Source organism: Dreissena polymorpha, chromosome 2 (genome assembly GCF_020536995.1).
Source record: "Dreissena polymorpha isolate Duluth1 chromosome 2, UMN_Dpol_1.0, whole genome shotgun sequence".
NCBI lineage: Eukaryota > Metazoa > Mollusca > Bivalvia > Myida > Dreissenidae > Dreissena > Dreissena polymorpha.
Window position 1 is genome coordinate 62,824,839 of NC_068356.1, and position 18,976 is coordinate 62,843,814.

The window sequence follows — 18,976 nt, forward strand, 5'->3', positions numbered from 1 at the left end:
TAAAGCTTTAAAATGATTATTCACTCTTCTATTTTACAAATATGGGATTATACAAAACAATAATGTCAAAGATAAAAAACAGGGACTGACTTTTAGGAACAAGAGCTTACAAGTCAGTTTTGATTCTAAGGAAAGCTCTTCCCATTCAAGTTGCTCAGACACACATTAGCTGATTTATCAATGGTGATATTTTGTTTGTATTTGTGTATTGCTCACTTCTGACAAATGAGGAATATTGACAATATAGAGGTTCCAGTGCACAGGGATGTGAAACATGGGATTTGGCAGGTAGTAAAAAAAGATTGCATAAAAAAGTTCTTTAAGCAGGCACAATAATGTTGCATTCAATCCAACCATGCAGAATTTAATCTTTCACGTCAGTCTCCAGCTGTTGCCTCTGTATCGGTCTACCCCAATTGTGACATCCGACCCGGTACACAATTATATAAATAAATTCATGTTTGTTTCCAGCTGTGGCCACAGTATCTGCCTACCCCAATGGCAACATCATGGCCCGGTACACTTCGGGCACCAACAGACCGCCCAGTCCAGACGAGGACTCTGGTGTGATCCCCATGCGCCCGGTGTACCCACGAACCCAGTACCAGATGCAATACGCAGCACAGGGGCCGCCCAGGGTCAATGCTGGGGACTTCTCTAATACCTCATGTAAGTAAGATGTGAAATAGTAGAACACTTTGTTGTTGTAAACTACAATTCCTATTAGGGCAGATAAGTTTTTAGATCCTGCTCTAATACCTCATTTAAGTGCAGAGAAAATGGTAAAGATTTTAGACGCTTATATAAAGTGTTGCATAGGGCAAGCAATTAGTTTTTCAACAGCTATTTTGTTCTTTGTGTAAGTCCTGGGAAAGAAATTGTTGAACACTGTGGGTTGTATCAGCCATGCATCTTACGAAAAATATAACAAGGTCATGGAGAGCTCTCTTTCACCATATGAGAGAAAAATATCAGCGGTGTGAAGTCCTGCTGTTCAATTCCAATATTGCTAAAAATATAGTTTTGGAGGGCTGAGGGTATTTTCCATCTTTCAAGTGTTTCCAAGACCCACTCATCATAAATATTTTAATGCTTTTCTTATACCTTGTGTAAGTCCAGATCTTTTAAGTTGTATTCTCAATCTTCTGAAAAGCAAACAAAAAGTTTTGGATGACTGTTGTAATTTCAGAGAAAAACAGATTTTATTAGTTCATTTAAAAACGCACCAGCCACATTAAGTTTGATAAAAGACATAGCTTTTAAAAAAAAAGAAAGAAAAGGCAGTCCATATGAAAAACAAATCAAGTCTATTCTAAAGAGAAGAATACACTTGAAAAAAGTCCATTTTAAAACATATACCATTTACAGAAAGTACAAACAAAATATTCTCAACAAGAAGTCAATGTCTTAATTATTTTTCCAATATTTTATTGTTTGCTCCTAGTTAGCAGCTTGTTTTCCATAGTGTTGGTCTTAACTTTGAGTGTTAGCAATTGTACATTGCATTAAGCATACTTTTTAATTTTAACACATAAATTTGCCAGTGTGTCATAGTTTATAGTATACATGATCTTGCATGCGATTCATCTTTTTGTTGAAGGTTATCACGAATACCATGAATGCATCATGTGTTTGTGTGCTTTGTCCATACTTCGAGAATGTTACATTCATCTTTTTCTTGCAGTACATTGCGTATATATTAGAAAGCTTTTCATTTTATTGCTTCTTAGCATAGTTTAATTTGGCTTAAGTGATTGACATTTTGTGTAACCTTCATTCTGATTAGTTGCTCATTTTATTTGCATGGTTCCCTGCATTTTTTATTTTCTCTGTTTTCCAAACTTCTTGCAGATCGTTTGGTTCCCTGCATGGAAGATGATGATCATTGTCACCCAGAAGCTTACGATGACTCACAAATGCACAGAGTTGGCTATGGCATGTATCAGTTACTTCCCTTTATGAAAATTATATTTTTGCTTTTTAAGAAGTTATTCCCCTTTTTTGAAAATTGTCCATCTCACTTTCTGAGAAAAAAGTGTTTGAACCAAATATGAACACAATAATTATTTTATAGAAAACTTAAAACAGAGAACTATATATGGTCATCTGAATCAGGATTTCTGTTGGATGTTTCAGATATCCATAACACACTGTAGGAAAATTGTTTCCAAATATTGGGTGTCCTTAAATTCATAATTTCTGAAGCATATTCTCTTTCTTTTTATGTGCATCCTACCTTATGCAGACTTTATCTTAATGTTTTCCAAAATACATACCCAAATGTTTATACAGTTTCATGCAAAACCATGTCTAAATAAGCTGTTTGTGTTGCATGTGACTTGTTTAGTTATTCAAATTTATGTTGTTTAAGTCTCTGATATTAACATGTTGTGCCTTATTTCTTTGACTTTATCATTCATCAGTTTGTTGTTGTTTTGTTGTGCTTGTGTTTACCTCGTGCTTAAGTTCATTCCATGTTATTTTGAATCCTGTTCAGCTGGAATTTCATTTGTGATACCATGCTTGATGATACCATGCTCTATAATTTCATATCATACATTGTTAAGTTTGTATCATCCAGTGATTGTTTGTTAACTGGCAAACCATATAAAGAATGTTCTACTAAGCCATTTCCTTAAAAATTAGAAATACTTGAGCAACAGCATCTTAGCTATATGAATTTGTAGTGTTAAAATACTTAGAATAAAATATACAAAATCTTCAGCTTCACCAATATGTGTTTATCACTAGCTTCATTATATTTTATAACCTGTTTATATGATTACCAATTATTAATAGTTCACTACAAAAATGACTGTGCAATTGCCTATGGACCCATTATGTTAAATGTTGCAAAAAATCACTGTTGTCATTGTGTAATGGGTAATCATTAACTGTGGTCTTGTTATCTTAAATACAGTTAAACATGCCATAACTGATTAGCATTAGGACTGGATCATTCGGTATTCAGTTGTTTTTTTTTCATTCCTTAGTTATCTCGATTGCAAATATGCACTTTGTTGTGTACAAAATGACACCTTACTGTATCCACTTTCAGTTAATTTAGGTTTTAAAATTTATTATAAAATCTGTCAGTGTTTGTTTTAAATGGTGTTCAATTTATTGATATTTTTATAATCACTGAGGAGTTATCGGGACGAACAAAGCCTTTTGATGTTACCATATGGATTCAGTTTCAACACGCACAGTTTTGACAGGTTTCACTGTATACTGTTTTCATCATGCATCTCATTACGTATATATTCATGTTTCTCATCCTGGCTATGTGGCTCTTGATTTGCAGGTGGATTCTCCACTCCCTCTCATCACGGCTCGCTTACAAGGCGTCACAAAACACGCACTCCCATCACTGGCATTGCTAGCCCCGTTAAGCACATGTCCTCTAATGACGTCTCGAACTCTGAGACGCACCATTGCCAACAGTTTCATATGGCAATGGTTCATTCGAATTCTGGGACATTAGGTCGTACCCGCTCACCCTTTAGGAGTTTTAGTGTTGATGGCCCTACGGGCGGCAAGTCTAGCACACCTAAACATATAGGTAAAACTACTGGTCTCAAAATGATTTGAGACTTTATTTTTATTCCCACTTTTCGATTAATAATAATAGCACTATAATATAATAACCCTTTCCTTACAGTCTTCACATTAATCACCAATTCGTATTTTAAAAGATGAAATTTTGTAGTCTTTTGATTACTGAATTTTTACCATTCCAAATTAAATTGCACTTTGTTTGTCAGACTATTTGTTAGTGTGAAGACTGTCTTTATTTGCTAGTTTAACATTTTTCATATTTATATGAACAACAGATAATCTACAGGCTTAGCGAAATTGCCGGTCCGCCGGTCCTGACCGGCAGATTTCCATTTGGTCCGGCAGGTTTAACAAGAATGTCGGTCCTGGCGACCGGCAAAATGTGAAATGAATGCAAACAAATCATATTTTTTTCAAAGTTGAAAATTCAAAGAGCAAACCCCTCACTACATCATGAACATGAAATCGCTAATTGTTTTGATGTTTGCAATAAGTTTGTTACGTACAATTAGCAAATCCAACTGGTAACACAACACCTACTTTAAACTCAGTCGCAAAATCGGCATCTGCGTTCTAACAAAAAATATTTTGATAGCTTTGACATATTTTTCGAGTAGATAAGGAAATTTAAAATATGAATTTCTTTCTGAAGCTTGGCTTTAAGACGGTTGTTTATCAAATATAAACAATGTTCTAGTGATATCTTTATAACATGTACTCGTCATAGGTCTCCAAAAATGTTATTGTTTTACATTGTACAAGTTAGTGTCCCTTAACCGCAATTGTATTTTTGATACTTCTTGTTACTTAAGTTTACGTTGTTATAATCCCTTACTGAAAAAAGGAGATGGATAATCTGTGTGACACCGAAGAAGATATGGAAATTGAAGAATATTGTCCAGACTATCAAGACCAATTGATTAACACCGAAAAACTGTTATCTTATTAGGATAAAGCACAGGCAGTGGCTTGTTGAGCTAAAATAAAGGGTTTATGTTAATGTACATAGTTGTGTTGTTGTTTTTTTTCGGTCCGGCTAGATTTTCTCCGGACCGGCATATTTTCTGAAATGCCTGTCCGGATGACCGTCAGATTTTTTCCAATTTCGCCAAGCCTGAATCTATGTTTATAACATCTAAAAGTCAAAGTTCAAAAAGCTAACAATGGTATATTAGGGTTCAAGAAATGTATATACATGTATTTAGGTAGAAAGTTAGATAGAAAGTAAGGTGATGGTCTAAATTAAATGATATAGTTAAACTCATAGTGCTTTACACAAGCATTGAGTCTATATATTAAAATAATATACAGAGTTCTGGGAGTACTAACAAGTTAATCTTAAAACCAACAATTTATTTTACCTTAGCAGATAGTTGTCACATTCTATTATACCAAATTCAGTGAATATTTATTTAGACATAATACCTTTATATGCAACATACAATGAATATTGTGGTGTCAGAGGCGGTGTTCCCTTCCATTTGTACCAGTTTGTGCAGACATTCATTAAAGAAGTATAAAGTTAAAGGAAAGTGCCAGAAGGCATGTTTAATTTTTCGGGATCATTGTTGTTATCACACGAAAGACATCTAATTCTGACTCTCCATCCCATGTATTTTGTCTCTTGCTAAAAAGCTTTGAATCAAATCATTACAAAATGCCTCCCATTTCTTAAGCTATTTTGTCATTCATTTATCATCCTCTTACTCATTTGTCTGCAAACATTTAGTTGGCTGAATTTAGTTAGTTTTGCATATCATTTAGTTTTCAATGCTTGGGAGAACTCATCTTTATATGTGTGTAATTTCACATTGTTTTTATGCCCCCAGATCGAAAGATCGGGGGTATATTGTTTTTGGCCTGTCTGTCATTGTATGTGTGTGTGTGTCCCAAAACTTTAACCAAAACTTTAACCTTCTTCATAACTTTTGCAATATTGAACATAGCAACTTGATATTTGGCATGCATGTGTATCTCATGGAGCTGCACATTTTGAATGGTGAAAGCTCAAGGTCAAGGTCATCCTTCAAGGTTAAAGGTAAAAAAAAATAATTCAAAAACTTTAACCAAAACTTTAACCTTCTTCATAACTTTTGCAACATTGAACATAGCAACTTGAAATTTGGCATGCATGTGTATCTCATGGAGCTGCACATTTTGATTGGTGAAAGGTCAAGGTCATCCTTCAAGGTCAAAGGTAAAAAAAATATATCAAAGCAGCCCATAAGGGGGCATTGTGTTTCTGACAAACACATCTCTTGTTTCTTTATATTTTTGTATGTACAGCATGTTTTGTCAAAAAATAATATAAACTGCATATTGTAATCATATAGCATGCTTTAATATGTCTATGTTTATGTTGTTTCATATCATGGCAGTTAAGAAAAAACACAGTAATATTGTATTAACCATATGTGCTAAATTCACCATTTCATACACTGTATGGTTTAATTTCTAAATACTAAACATATACTGATACATACCTCACTCTTAATTCTTAACCGTTTGTCAAAACTCTGTATGTAACATATACTATACTAAACATTAGTTGTATTTATAACATATAGTATGTTTATTTATAGCATGTATACTTTTATTTATAATGTTTATAAGATATGTTTTCAATCCCTGCCACTGTTCTGTATGCATAAAGTGTGATAAGGAATACATTAATATGCTATGCTATGCTGAATATCATTAAATTAAGTGTAACTCGCAAGGCTAAACAAACCTATAATAAGGAATAGATGTTCAGTTTTAGTAAGAGTAAATAGCATTCAAACTGTAAATAGTGTTCAATTTTCATTTAAACAACAAGTTTTAAAAACGTTGAAAATGTTTGATTTTCATTAAAATAAATAAATTTCCAACCTTACATATTGTTTAATTTTCATAAAAGTAACACGTGTTTAAAAGTAAAAAGTTTATGAGTCTTTCATCATAATAAATAATTTTCCAACAGTAAATAGTATTCAATTTTCACATTAGTGAATAATATTCAGAAATTAAATAGTATTCAATTTTCATCACAGTAAATAATGTTCAATTTTTATTGCAATTAAAATATTGTCATGACATTAACAAGTGCTCAGTTCACCTTTGCTAGTGTTTTTTTCATTTTAGTAAAAAGTGTCAAAAAATAACTTGAATGATGTTTAATTTGCTTTACAGTAAAGCCACAGCAGATGGCAACCCCTTTCAAGAAGGTGCATACAGCGCCACCTATAGTTAGTGGACCAATCAAACCTCGAGCAATGATGGCCCCCATAGTGTCCCCTAAGTCTTCACCGGATGTATTGAAATCAGGACACGATGAGAAGGACATTACAAAGGTTGGCCATGTATGTCAAACCCAAGTTTTCTTGTTTAACCCTTTACCACTTAGATACTTATTTTCACAAATTTGTAGTCCCTCAGAAAAATATATATTGAATTAAAGACCTTTCTTACTAGATTCAAGTTGTTAAGGCCTCATCTGCAAACCTTAGATATTGATGAACAGCAAACAGCATAAAACCTGAACAGACTGCGAGTTACTTGCATGCTGTTCTGGTTTTAAGCTGTTTGCACATAGCCATTTTCACTTTGCTTCTGAGTGGGAAAGGGTTATTTTGTAGTGTCTATAGTGTTTTGTCTTTATTTATAGCCTTATGATTTTAGTGTATTATTTATTTTTAAGTGATTGCTTGTTTATTCATTGTTAATTGGCAGTCTTTACTTCTTTAATTTATATTCTTATGTAGTGATTTTGTCATAAAAAATTATTGTAGTGGTAATGTCTGTAATAAACAATTTATTATAGTGATTTCTTTAATGAATGTATTATTATATTGACCTTCTTTATTTAATGCTTTATTGAAGTTATGCATATTAAATTTAGGCTCAACTCTAATTGATTTATTAACAATTGTTATGTTGCTATGATTTGATTCAATTTTACCAGTAATGGTTTTCTCAAAATAGCACAATAGGAGGGTTGTCAAAAAACTATGTGTATTCTCTGCATAATACAACAATATGCATTAAAATATCAGTTCCTTTGCAGCTATTTTCTTTTGAAAAAATACATAACCTGATGTGTTATGCCATTTGCTTTAACTTATTTTCATATGTGTCTTTTAGAAATCACTGAGTACAGAGGAACTGACAGCAGAAATGGCCAATCTTGAGGGACTCATGAAAGATCTGAATGCAATCACACAGCAGGACTTTGAATGCTAGTGTTGGGTTTCCATGGTGAATTTATTTGTGCAAAATATTACTAGTACTTAACCAACCTAGTTCTGGTTTGCATAGGTGAAAAATGTTCTCTTTTCATAAGGATGGCATATTAAATTCAAAAGGCTGAATGGCTTGGTTAGTTAATGTGTGCAAATTATTGAAAACACGTCTGATTTCAGTGGTAGGTTGTTGTACAATTACTTTGAAAACTAGTGCTATTTTCCATGGTGATTAATAGTGCACAGAAGAGGACTTTGAAAATGAGTGCCTGTTACCAGTGTGTGATAATTAGTGCACACTAACCACATGACTGTGAATTCAAGCGCTGGTTTTCATGTTGGTTAAGAGTGAAGGCCTAAGCTGCCATTAGGGATTTTTAGCATGATAAGATGTTAGTTTGAATTCTTTTATTATTGTATGTTCACGCATCGGGTCTTAAAATTTTAGCGATGGATGCCAAGTTCAATCATTGTATATAGCTGCATACATTCATACACATGTTTCCATGGACACTTTGAACAGCGCAGAAGCAGCATCTCAAATATGAATCAAAGACTGTGTGAATGAAAATAAGATATTAAACAATTTGTCATATTTGTCATTCCTGTACATTCAAGGGAATGATTCATGAAAAACAAATGTTTTAAATGTTCATTGTTATTTGAGTGATCTTAATAAGTTAAGAACAACTCCCAGAAAGAGCTAATGTTTAGGATATAGCAAAACAGATATGGAACATTCTGTTATTTTGACATTAAGTAGCAGGACTAGAATCATCAAATTATGAAGATATTTCATAGCATAATTGAGATCTCTTATGGGACTGGTGTTGATAAGATTGGTAAATTGTGGTGTAAGTTTGTTTACTCAAGCTGAGTTTTGTGTAGGAAATTCACAGATCGGAATAGAAAATGAAGCAAAGAAAGTTTAATCCATCTGGTAAATGAACAGATAAATAACTGCAAACCGAGCGCAAAGGTTATTACTACAAAAGGAGCACAAAGGTAATGCCTCAAAAAGGCTTTGGTAACGAAACTTTGGTAGAAATATATTTTACTAGAACTACCAAGGTTTTGTCTTAAATGTGGGTATGAATATGTGAGCAGTGGATGACAAATATTCAGGTAAATAAATTGAACCCAAACCATGAAAATAGAGTCAGTTGATTAAGGTACATTTTTGGTTGTCCATTCACACTAGAGAAAATGGCTAAATGAATAAGAGCTACAAGACAGAGTTGACTGTGAAATAGCAATATTAAAGTTTTGATGAAAGCAAGAGAAGCCCAACAATCGACTCCAGGGAAAGCAGTGCAACGTCTTCTAGAAACTGCAAGAAGTTTTGGACAATTTTTGAAGGCTCGCTGAAGATTGTTCGTTTGACTTAATCAGAAATCAAAAACAATAAAATAAACTATGTTCTTCTAGAAAATGTATGTTATTTAGATGTATAGCATCATTGTCATAAACAGACAGTGCAAAATCGTCATGATGTTTTACTGAAACAAACACCAGACTTAGAAGGCCTTTGATTCGATAAGCTTACTGGATAGCAGAGATATTGTACCAAACTGGAAAATTTTTATAAGAGATATGGAATGACTTTGGTTTAAGAGGTCCAGAGACTTTGCCATAGCTTATTTGCTGTTATGTACAAATACAGAGGGTCTGATGTATGTGTTGTATGTCTTGGTATTGGGGCAATGAATATTTTAGGTATTTAGTTTTAAACAAAGTGATCATCACTGCTGTTCCATTTATATGTGTCTTTTTTAACCAGGTTTTCCGAAGGAAAAAACTGGTTATTAGATTGGCGAATGCGGGCGGGCTGGCTGGCTGGCTGGCTGGCTGGCTGGCGGGCTGGCTGGCTGGCTGGCGGGCTGGCGGAACAAGCTTGTCCGGGCCATAACTATGTCGTTCATTGTCAGATTTTAAAATCATTTGGCACATTTGTTCACCATCATTGGACGGTTTGTCGCGCGAAATAATTACGTCGATATCTCCAAGGTCAAGGTCACACTTTGAGTTCAAAGGTCAAAAATGGCCATAAATGAGCTTGTCCTGGCCATAACTATGTCATTCATTGTGAGATTTTAAAATCATTTGGCACATTTGTTCACCATCATGGGACGGTGTGTCGCACGAAAGAATCACGTCAATATCTCCAATGTCAAGGTCGCCAGGACTAAAAATATATTTTTTTTAAAAACAAACTTACAAAGGGGTTAATTTTGTTTGTTCATTTCAAAAGTTCAGTTTGAGTTTTCTCCCTTTATCAGATTTTTTTTTCACAATGAAAACCTGGTTTTGTGACAATTTTGTCCCTTGTTAACATTTATGTTGTTTATTATGTATTTTTTTAATAAAAATTATAATCATAAACTTGATGATTCTCACAAACAGTGACATATGTATGTCTTAAAGCCAGTTGTTTCTTTATTTTTGTTTTTAATATAATATTGTAAAACATTTTCTTAATTTATATAACTTGCCTGAGAAATTTACTAGTTTCGTTTGTATACAAATTCAAAGTCAACTTCAATATTATTTTTTGTAGTTTTTGTCTGCAACTTATTTGAATGATGTTGTTCAACGTTTAAACAAATAAAAAGGTTCAAATATAGATAAACTAACTGTGTCATAATTTATTTGATAATAGATCTTCACAATGTATTTGTTAATAATTTTTTTTTACTGCTTAATCTTGTCTCAAATTGTGTAGCTTTAAGCAGAAAATGTTATAATTGTTCGAATTTTGTATGGATTTAAATGTGGTCATTGTACATTTGACATTTTGTGAACTTTTATTTGTATCATGTGTCATAATATTTTATTCATTGTCATCATAGTGTGTTATAAATTTTGTACATATACATTTTTTTGCTGGCATACATTTTTCATATCAACAAGACATAATTTGTCATCACAGAAAAGTCATTTATGACTTAGAGATAAGGTTAAGCATGCAGATATTAGATGATAATCAATAATGCTATCTATTTGGTGATAGTGCTCAAGACCACATATTTGATTATGTTTATTGTTGAAACCATGATGAATTAGATACAATTCTATCAAGTTTTAATTGTGGTGTACAGTGTTTCATTTTTATGCTCCCCGAAATAAAATTTCCGCGGAGCATATATTACCAGTTCCTTCCTTCCTTCCTTCCTTCCTTCCTTCCTTCCTTCCTTCCTTCCTTCCTTCCTTCCTTCCTTCCTTCTTTCCTTCCTTCCTTCCTTCCTTCCTTCCTTCCTTCCTTCCTTCCTTCCTTCCTTCCTTCCTTCCTTCCGTCTCACTTTTGTTACCTTTTTTCATAGCGCCTTCAATACTTTACCGATCTCTTTCATATTTGGCATGTAGGTACCTTGCATGGACCTCTACCTTTTGATGAGGTTTGAGGTCACTGGGTTCAAGGTCAAGGTCACCAAGGCTAATAATAGATTTTCCGTCACGCTTTTGTTACAGTTTCTCATAGGGCCTTCACTACTTTACCGATCTCTTTCATATTTGGCATGTAGTTACCTTGCAACGACCTCTACCTTTTGATGAGGTTTGAGGTCACTGGGTTCAAGGTCAAGGTCACAAAGACTAATAATATATTTTTTTAGGTGGTTATTAACACATCGATTGACAAAGCGCATCATCGGGGAGCATCCATCGTTTCCAACGATACTTGTTTTTGCTGATTTTATTTGTTCAAAATGATTCTTTTTAATACAACGTATATATTGAACATGATTATAAATATATACTTATGCTAAGTTTTACCACACTTAAACATCATTAATTTAAAACTTGAAGTTATTTGTTAAACCATAGTTACTTCAGAAACTGCACATGCTTTGTATTTATAAAAGCAATGTGTTGTTAGTATAATATGTTTTTACTGTATTGACTTTATATTTGAGTTTATTTTAAACTTCTGTTTTTGTAATATTTACATTTATATTTACACCATCAGTGTTGTGAACAAACATTTTATACTATTTTACAATGGAAATTTTTTTGTGTGTCCATTTTGATTAAGAATGAACAAACATCCATACATAATAAGATTTGTTTATGTTGTTAAACTGAATATTATGTACACAAAATGTAATTGTTTTATTAGGAGAAATATGATCTTCAGCTAACCAAACAAACTTATCATAAAATATACTTCTCTTCGGTAATATTATTTGTGTAAAACACAAACATGAATTAGCTTAAAACAAATAAAACAAAACTTGTATTAATTAGTATATTGACCTATTTATTTGAATTACATTCTTGGTTGTATTTATTTTGCTTACATAGTGTGTGACATGATTTAAAGAGATAAATACGAGTAACAAACAAGCTTCAATACTTGTCAAAACACATTCAGGTAAAGAATGTTTTAATCATTTTCAAGAAATGATGAAAATGTATATCATTTCTATTGATTTAATAGGAACCGTTAATTTTTTTATTACATTTATTGCTTTAGATGACTGATTTTAAATGTTTAAATATTTCATGGTCAATAATAATTGGATGTTTATCAAGTGTGATATATTTTGAAGCCGTAATATTTAGCAACACTGATACAACTGTATATTATTTTCGTTTATTTAAATATGCCAACAATTGTAATTATTATTATTGTAATTGCTAGTACAGTAAGTACATTTCAAATTTAATGGCAGCATAATGCACATATTCTTGTGTTGTGAATGTTAAAGATTTTTAGACACATGTCCGGGTTTATGCATGCAATTTTGTCCAGATTGCAGTTAACAATCGTATTTATCCAGCTGGAAACTTGAGAAATTTGACATCGACTTTCTATAGTGGTATTTTCATATTCATTCACATATTCACTGTATCCTCAACATTTATAAGTATGTATCGAGAAAACAAACACAATTAAATTCTTTACACTTGTTTATTTTACAGGATTTTAACTTGGTATTCAAATGGCATTGATTTGTGAAATTACAGCCGTCCTAAAAGTTATCTTTCAAAATGATTTATGACTTGTATTAATGTTTTAGATTTTTATGTTATTAATTTTTAGCGAGGCTGTTTTCGGAGAAAACCCGAGGTATTGTCATAGCCTGCTCGTCGTCCGCCGTCTTGCTAAAACCTTTACATTGGCCCTAAAATCAAAGTGCCTCCTACAATTTTGAAACTTCATATGTAGATGCACCTTGATGAGTTCTACACGCCACACCCATTTTGGGTCACTAGGTCAAAAGTCAAGGTCACTGTGACCTCTAAAATAAGCACACAAAAAACTTCTGACAAGCTTTCACAGCCTAGCTTGGCACCTGTTATGCGGTGCTCTTGTCATGTAATTGCGGTTAACATTGCTGGTTACGTTGTTGTGTTTAACACATACATACAAGTTGTGTGCCTATGTAATTTGCAACATAACAGTATATTCCGTTGTAAACAATGTTTATTTACCTATAGTCCTATACACACAACGAATAGATAAGAAAGGTTACGAGTGATTCCGAAATTGGTAATACGTCATACCTAAGAGGTTTCAATACAGATTTCACTACTTCTTGCCACATTTTTTACACGGGACACTCATTCGGGAAAGGGGAATTTTGATTTTCAGATGGCGGTTATTGCATGGGTTTTATGTGACCAGTTCTCAGATCAGAGGTCCTTGTTCAAATACATTTCTTGAATAATAATAATTATGCAGGGATCTCTAGTCATTCAAGAATTGTATAACATTTGCATGTAATAACGTAACAAACTTCCACGACCTCCCAGTTTATACATCTACTCTCCAACATTTTCCAAAGTTCAACCATCCACTTTTTCTGCAATTTTCGTTCGAGAAAGTTCTCATGCAATACATGTCGTCAGTTGGCTCATGCAAATTGAAAATTTTAGCTTTCCGTTTCCAAAGCATGCATGAAGCTGCGTCTTCGTATCAACATACTTTTGTATCAACTTCATCAATCTTTTGTTGAGTATTTATGTATTACTTGTGTGCTTTTCAATCAAGTGATGAGGGCTAAAATATTCGTAACTGTGTACATCCTATGAACAAAGTACATGTACATGTAATTGTCAAAATAAAATACGATAATATGGCTTTACCCTCGTTGTTATATGTCCACTTCTTTAATGGGTAAACTATTACGGGAATAGGTAAATCGTAATCTATGTGCGCTATGTTGGTTTACCGTTAGAAATACTAATAAAACGAGATAAAATATGGATGTCATTTCTATTCATTGCTTTAATTCCTTAAACTAGTGCCCAAATGATGAAAACATGAAATATATTGGCGTCATATATGCCATAAATTTTCAGATCATTTCCGGGACATTGAGCTAAATTTTCCGGGACTTTTGCCGATTTTCCGGGACATGTATACATGTACATATGGATAGAGAGATATAGAGATAGAGAGAGAGACAGAGAGAGAGACAGAGAGAGAGACAGAGAGAGAGACAGAGAGAGAGACAGAGAGAGAGAGACAGAGAGAGACAGAGAGAGAGAGACAGAGAGAGAGACAGAGAGAGAGAGACAGAGAGAGAGAGAGAGACAGAGAGAGAGAGAGAGACAGAGAGAGAGAGAGAGACAGAGAGAGAGAGAGACAGAGAGAGAGAGAGACAGAGAGAGACAGAGAGAGAGAGAGGAGAGAGAGAGAGAGAGAGAGAGAGAGAGAGAAGAGATGAGAGAGAGAGAGAGTGAGACAGAGAGAGGACAGAGAGAGACAGAGAGAGACAGAGAGAGAGAGAGACAGAGAGAGAGAGAGACAGAGAGAGAGAGAGAGAGATGCATTTTGGGTTCGCATTTTATTTTCACATCGTGAATTGCTAAGTTCGGAAGCGTATCCGAAATACACTGATACTTCTTTATTCATTTATAATAGTAATAATAAATCATGCAATCAAAACATACATTCATATAAAAATACATACATATGTACACGGAAGTCATTTATTAACACAATCACAATATTAAAAAAAAGAACACAGTAGATCGTACACTTAAATCCGGACCATTGTGTACACACCGGTCTTACTGACAATAGCATGTGTAATGACGTCACCATCTATGTATAGAATTAAATCCGTACGCTACATCAGTTGCAAATTTGTTTCGCGGCAACACACGCGAATTCGGAACCCTTTTTGCTTTTGGCAATGCACCCAAACTCAGTCGTCCACTTGTCTTGAAACTTACATGCTCGTTTCACTTTTTTGTTGCTGGGACAAGCAGACGAAGCTGTTGGACGTTTTGACATGGTGAACGCAATTCAAATTCACTTATTATTTTTATTGTTATAATTACTGGGAGATTAGAACAAGATAGAAATAAACCTAGTGAGGATGACACTTTTATATGCTAAATGTATTACTCAACTTCTTTGTCGGTTAAACGTGCGAACATTACCTGCTTTTAATTTTTTACTAATCGATGTTGGACTTCTTATGTGTGATCAACTCCTTTACGCAGCGGGACATTAATATGTAGTATATTAAAGCCAATTAACAACCATATTAAACAATGCCGCCTTTTTAGTTTGACTGCGAACGTGAGACAATCAATATGATAACAGGACCCCTGTTAATTGATCGATTTTGACACGTAGCGTAGTCACCTATTCGGCATTGTCATGGAGACGCTGCGGATTAGTGGAAACACAGCTAGATTCGAGGTGCAATTAAGCGTAAGATAAGGTACATGTATATTTGGATTTTGTAAAATCCGGGACATTTGACAGATTTCCGGGACTGCGGGACACGTTCTTCATTTCCGGGACAATCCGGGACGTATGACATGTATGATTGGCGTATATGCTATCAATACCATTTAACTGGATCATAAAAAGAAAATCTCAAGGTAAATGGCGCTTCCCCATCTGCTAATAATATTTAACCCATTTATGCCTAGAAAAAAGGCCTTTGCAAACGGCGTAGACCCAGATGAGACGCTGCATGATGCGGCGTCTCATCATGGTCTGCGCTGTTTGCTTAAAGGAATTACTGTAAGAAATATTCTTGATATAGAAATAAATATACTAGACATCCCTAAATTTGGAAATAAATTGATCCAATTTAGAAAGATGGGAGAGTCCACTAGGCATAAATGGGTTAAAACTGACAATATAAGCAAATCATCGTTGGTTGGAACACTTGCTTAGCTGTTTAAATATTCAATATAAAGCCACACGCTTTGTGATTTTAAAACGCGCACGCGGTGCTTGTTTTGATGAATGGAAATTAATTAGTTAAGCTTGAGATTAGTTTCAACTGTCCATGGCTAATACCGATTTTTAAAATTCTTGTTTTCATACATCATGCACGTCTCGTAATATCCCCATTGCTTTTAGAAAACTTCAAATACCTTTGTTATTCAATCTGTACACCTGTTGTAAAGGAATGTCACTGGCCGATGACGTGTGTAATTGTTCACCAACACTGATTGGGTTAGACGGATTAAGCACTCTCGGACGGTGCACCGAACTTAGCTCCAAATCCGTCACTTACTTCTCGATCCAGTGTTCAACTCGTACACAATGTCTTCCCTGGTAGCTGTTTTGTTGATTCCATCGCCTGTATACTTATGTTGAATAGTATCGGAAGCCTTTTGTGGCCGGTCCTTCCGTCGGTCTGTATTCGAGCCAGTTCAAGAGGAATGTCGAAAAAAGACGCAATACTCTGTCTACATAAGTAACATAAGTCATCATAGATGGATTCATCAGGGGATGAAATATAGTGCGTTGGGCTCGCGCCATGTAAAGTTGATACTGATAGCGTAGGTGCTGTTATTTGGGACATTTTATTGGAATCGTGAGTCATCCGATTTAACAAGATACAACTCGTATCGTTGCAGGAAATTAAAATGGAATATATTGTGACACACAAAATAAAACGAGCATGTTTTATCTCGTTTAATCAATGTTATCATACCACATTTAGCGTTGAAATTTAGGCTATAACTATAAGGAACACTGATTTTTTTATGGGTTACATTTATTTTTCGAAATATTTTGCGAAATATTCGTTGATTTTGATGTTTTTTGCCTAATCTAATCTTTATTTGAGATGTGTAACCCACTAAGTATTGATATAGGTATCATGTACCGTTGTATACAAACCCTTTATTACACAACTTATTTCAACAACAGTATGGTTGTCAAAAATCTGCAATTATAATAATTATGTAAATGATGATAATTATTTATAATTGCAAATCAAGGTTTAGTATGGCTCTTTACTAAGACAATTCATGCTCCTCGCAAGAACGGACTAGATCAAAATTATACCATTTTCTGGCTCTTCTGATTTGGAATAGCTGGGTTTAATATAAATAACTGAAACTAAAATGTTAAAATAACGCTCTTTAAATTGTTTGTTAACCACCATATCAAATTATAAACAAATGAGTTGTATAGTGTTCTAATATTTTTGCATAGTTTGGAGGTATATATCAAATCGGTCGAAATGAAAAAGTAGTTCTAACAGTGTTTCCGCTTAAAATAATCACATATTTGTTGTCAGTGTATTAAGTCGCGTCGTGTGATTTCAATAAATATTCAATGAATGCATGGTGTGTGCCTTTTCATGGAAAGTTATTTGTCTAAGAACAAGTGTATGGTTTGTCACTATAAGCAGGTGCTGTGCCAATGACTGTGGTATCAATACAGTTAGTGCTAGCTTAATATATTTAATGCATTTACAGTTCACATTCATTCGCTTGAAGACAACTTGACCCGCGACAATGCAATAAAACAAACACATAAGCACTTTAGATGAATATGCCCGACATAGTTCCTGCCAGAAAAAAAAATCCATTTGCAATCAATTATTGGAAGTTTTGCGGCTAGTGATTACAGACAACATATGGCATGATCACATTTTGGATCACACCTTTTCTATGAACATACCATGCAGTTAACTTCATGCGAACATTAACTCCGACTTTGTTGTATATAATATAGTCAATACTTGAGGTCAATAAACACCATGACAAACCTTAATCCCTTAACGTTGTTGTCTTAAAATGAGCTCGAAATCCTGCGTAAAAAAACAAATGCAACCATTGCGAACACAAACAATGTCCTTTGAATAAGCATATTAGGTTTACAGATATGAAGGCTTACATTCTTACTACAAATGACTTAATGTTGTGAGGTTAAAGTCACTTTCATAAAGCAGCGCGTAAACCAGGTTTTTTATTTTCTAGCTGACACATAATGTTTCGACATAAACCTGTATATGTGAAAACTTAATTTAAACTCAAATTTAAAAATGCCTTTTGTGCATATTTAGCCAGGACATGTCAGTTCATGGAAATCATTATGTCAATATATTCCTTCGAAAGGTTTAGGCCATATTCAGGACTTCGAAAGGTTTAGATCCGCAATGTTGTGATTGGCATTGAACATTCCGTTTGTGTGTGTCTGCGTCTAGTGGTTATGGTATTTGCTGTGTTCATATACCAGCTATAAATAAAGGACATCGTATGCTGACACAACTCGAGTTTCTCACGTCTATTTGGACTTTACTAAAAAGTTGTCAAAACTTCTCTCACATGTTCTTGTCGACTATGTTCACGTCGACTGCAATATGATTTTGAAAACCTCATTGACGTATTTGTTGATAGGAACAGGGTGACCGTTTCGAAATGATGCATTTTTCCGATGTTTGATGTCATATGAGGTTTCCGGAAGATGTATACATATGTGCTTCATTTGAAAATACATTGCAAACTTGTTTAAATTTGCCATTAAGATTGTTGTTTTTCAGTTTTAATTATTACGATTTTGTCGTCCTTTTATCGTAATTTGTAATTGTAGTCCGATTGTTCACACAGTTAAAATGATTGTGAAATAGTTGAACTGTTCTCGAAGGTCATGTAACAAGCCCGTGTGGTACTGATCGATGAAGTGAAGTTGTGGTTAAACCGCGTGCAAATGCACTTTAAAATGCCTTCAACTAACTTGCATTTACATGCAGCTGAACACACAGTTCCTAATTTTTAAATTTTTGCATATTTGTCTGGCAACATCCGAGATTTCACAATGACGAAATGTATCTATACAATATCGTCTGTAAAAAAAATCGCAACGTTATTAATAATTATACTGGTAAACATTTTCTATGTTCAGTAATCACTTATTACGCCGCAGCAAGTAATGTTGAAAGAAAGATTATTTTAATTGGTATAATTAAGAAATGGCTTTGTCGAGCAAT

General features: G+C 33.9%; 1 protein-coding gene across 7 annotated transcripts in view; it reads left to right on the forward strand.

The window, feature by feature from the left end:
• LOC127867308 (neogenin-like) overlaps positions 1-13,860 on the forward strand; it is a 100,472-nt gene extending 86,612 nt beyond the window's left edge. For 4 of the 7 annotated variants that reach the window (XM_052408373.1, XM_052408374.1, XM_052408375.1 and 1 more), the window contains 5 exons: positions 472-669; positions 1,852-1,935; positions 3,305-3,562; positions 6,730-6,899; positions 7,681-13,860. In XM_052408373.1, the coding sequence (XP_052264333.1) occupies positions 472-669; positions 1,852-1,935; positions 3,305-3,562; positions 6,730-6,899; positions 7,681-7,779 (809 nt within the window). In that variant the 3' untranslated portion in view covers positions 7,780-13,860. The remainder of the gene's footprint in view (positions 1-471; positions 670-1,851; positions 1,936-3,304; positions 3,563-6,729; positions 6,900-7,680) is intronic. The other 3 variants (XM_052408376.1, XM_052408380.1, XM_052408379.1) reach the window with 2 other exon arrangements.
• The last annotated feature ends 5,116 nt before the right edge of the window (positions 13,861-18,976 follow it).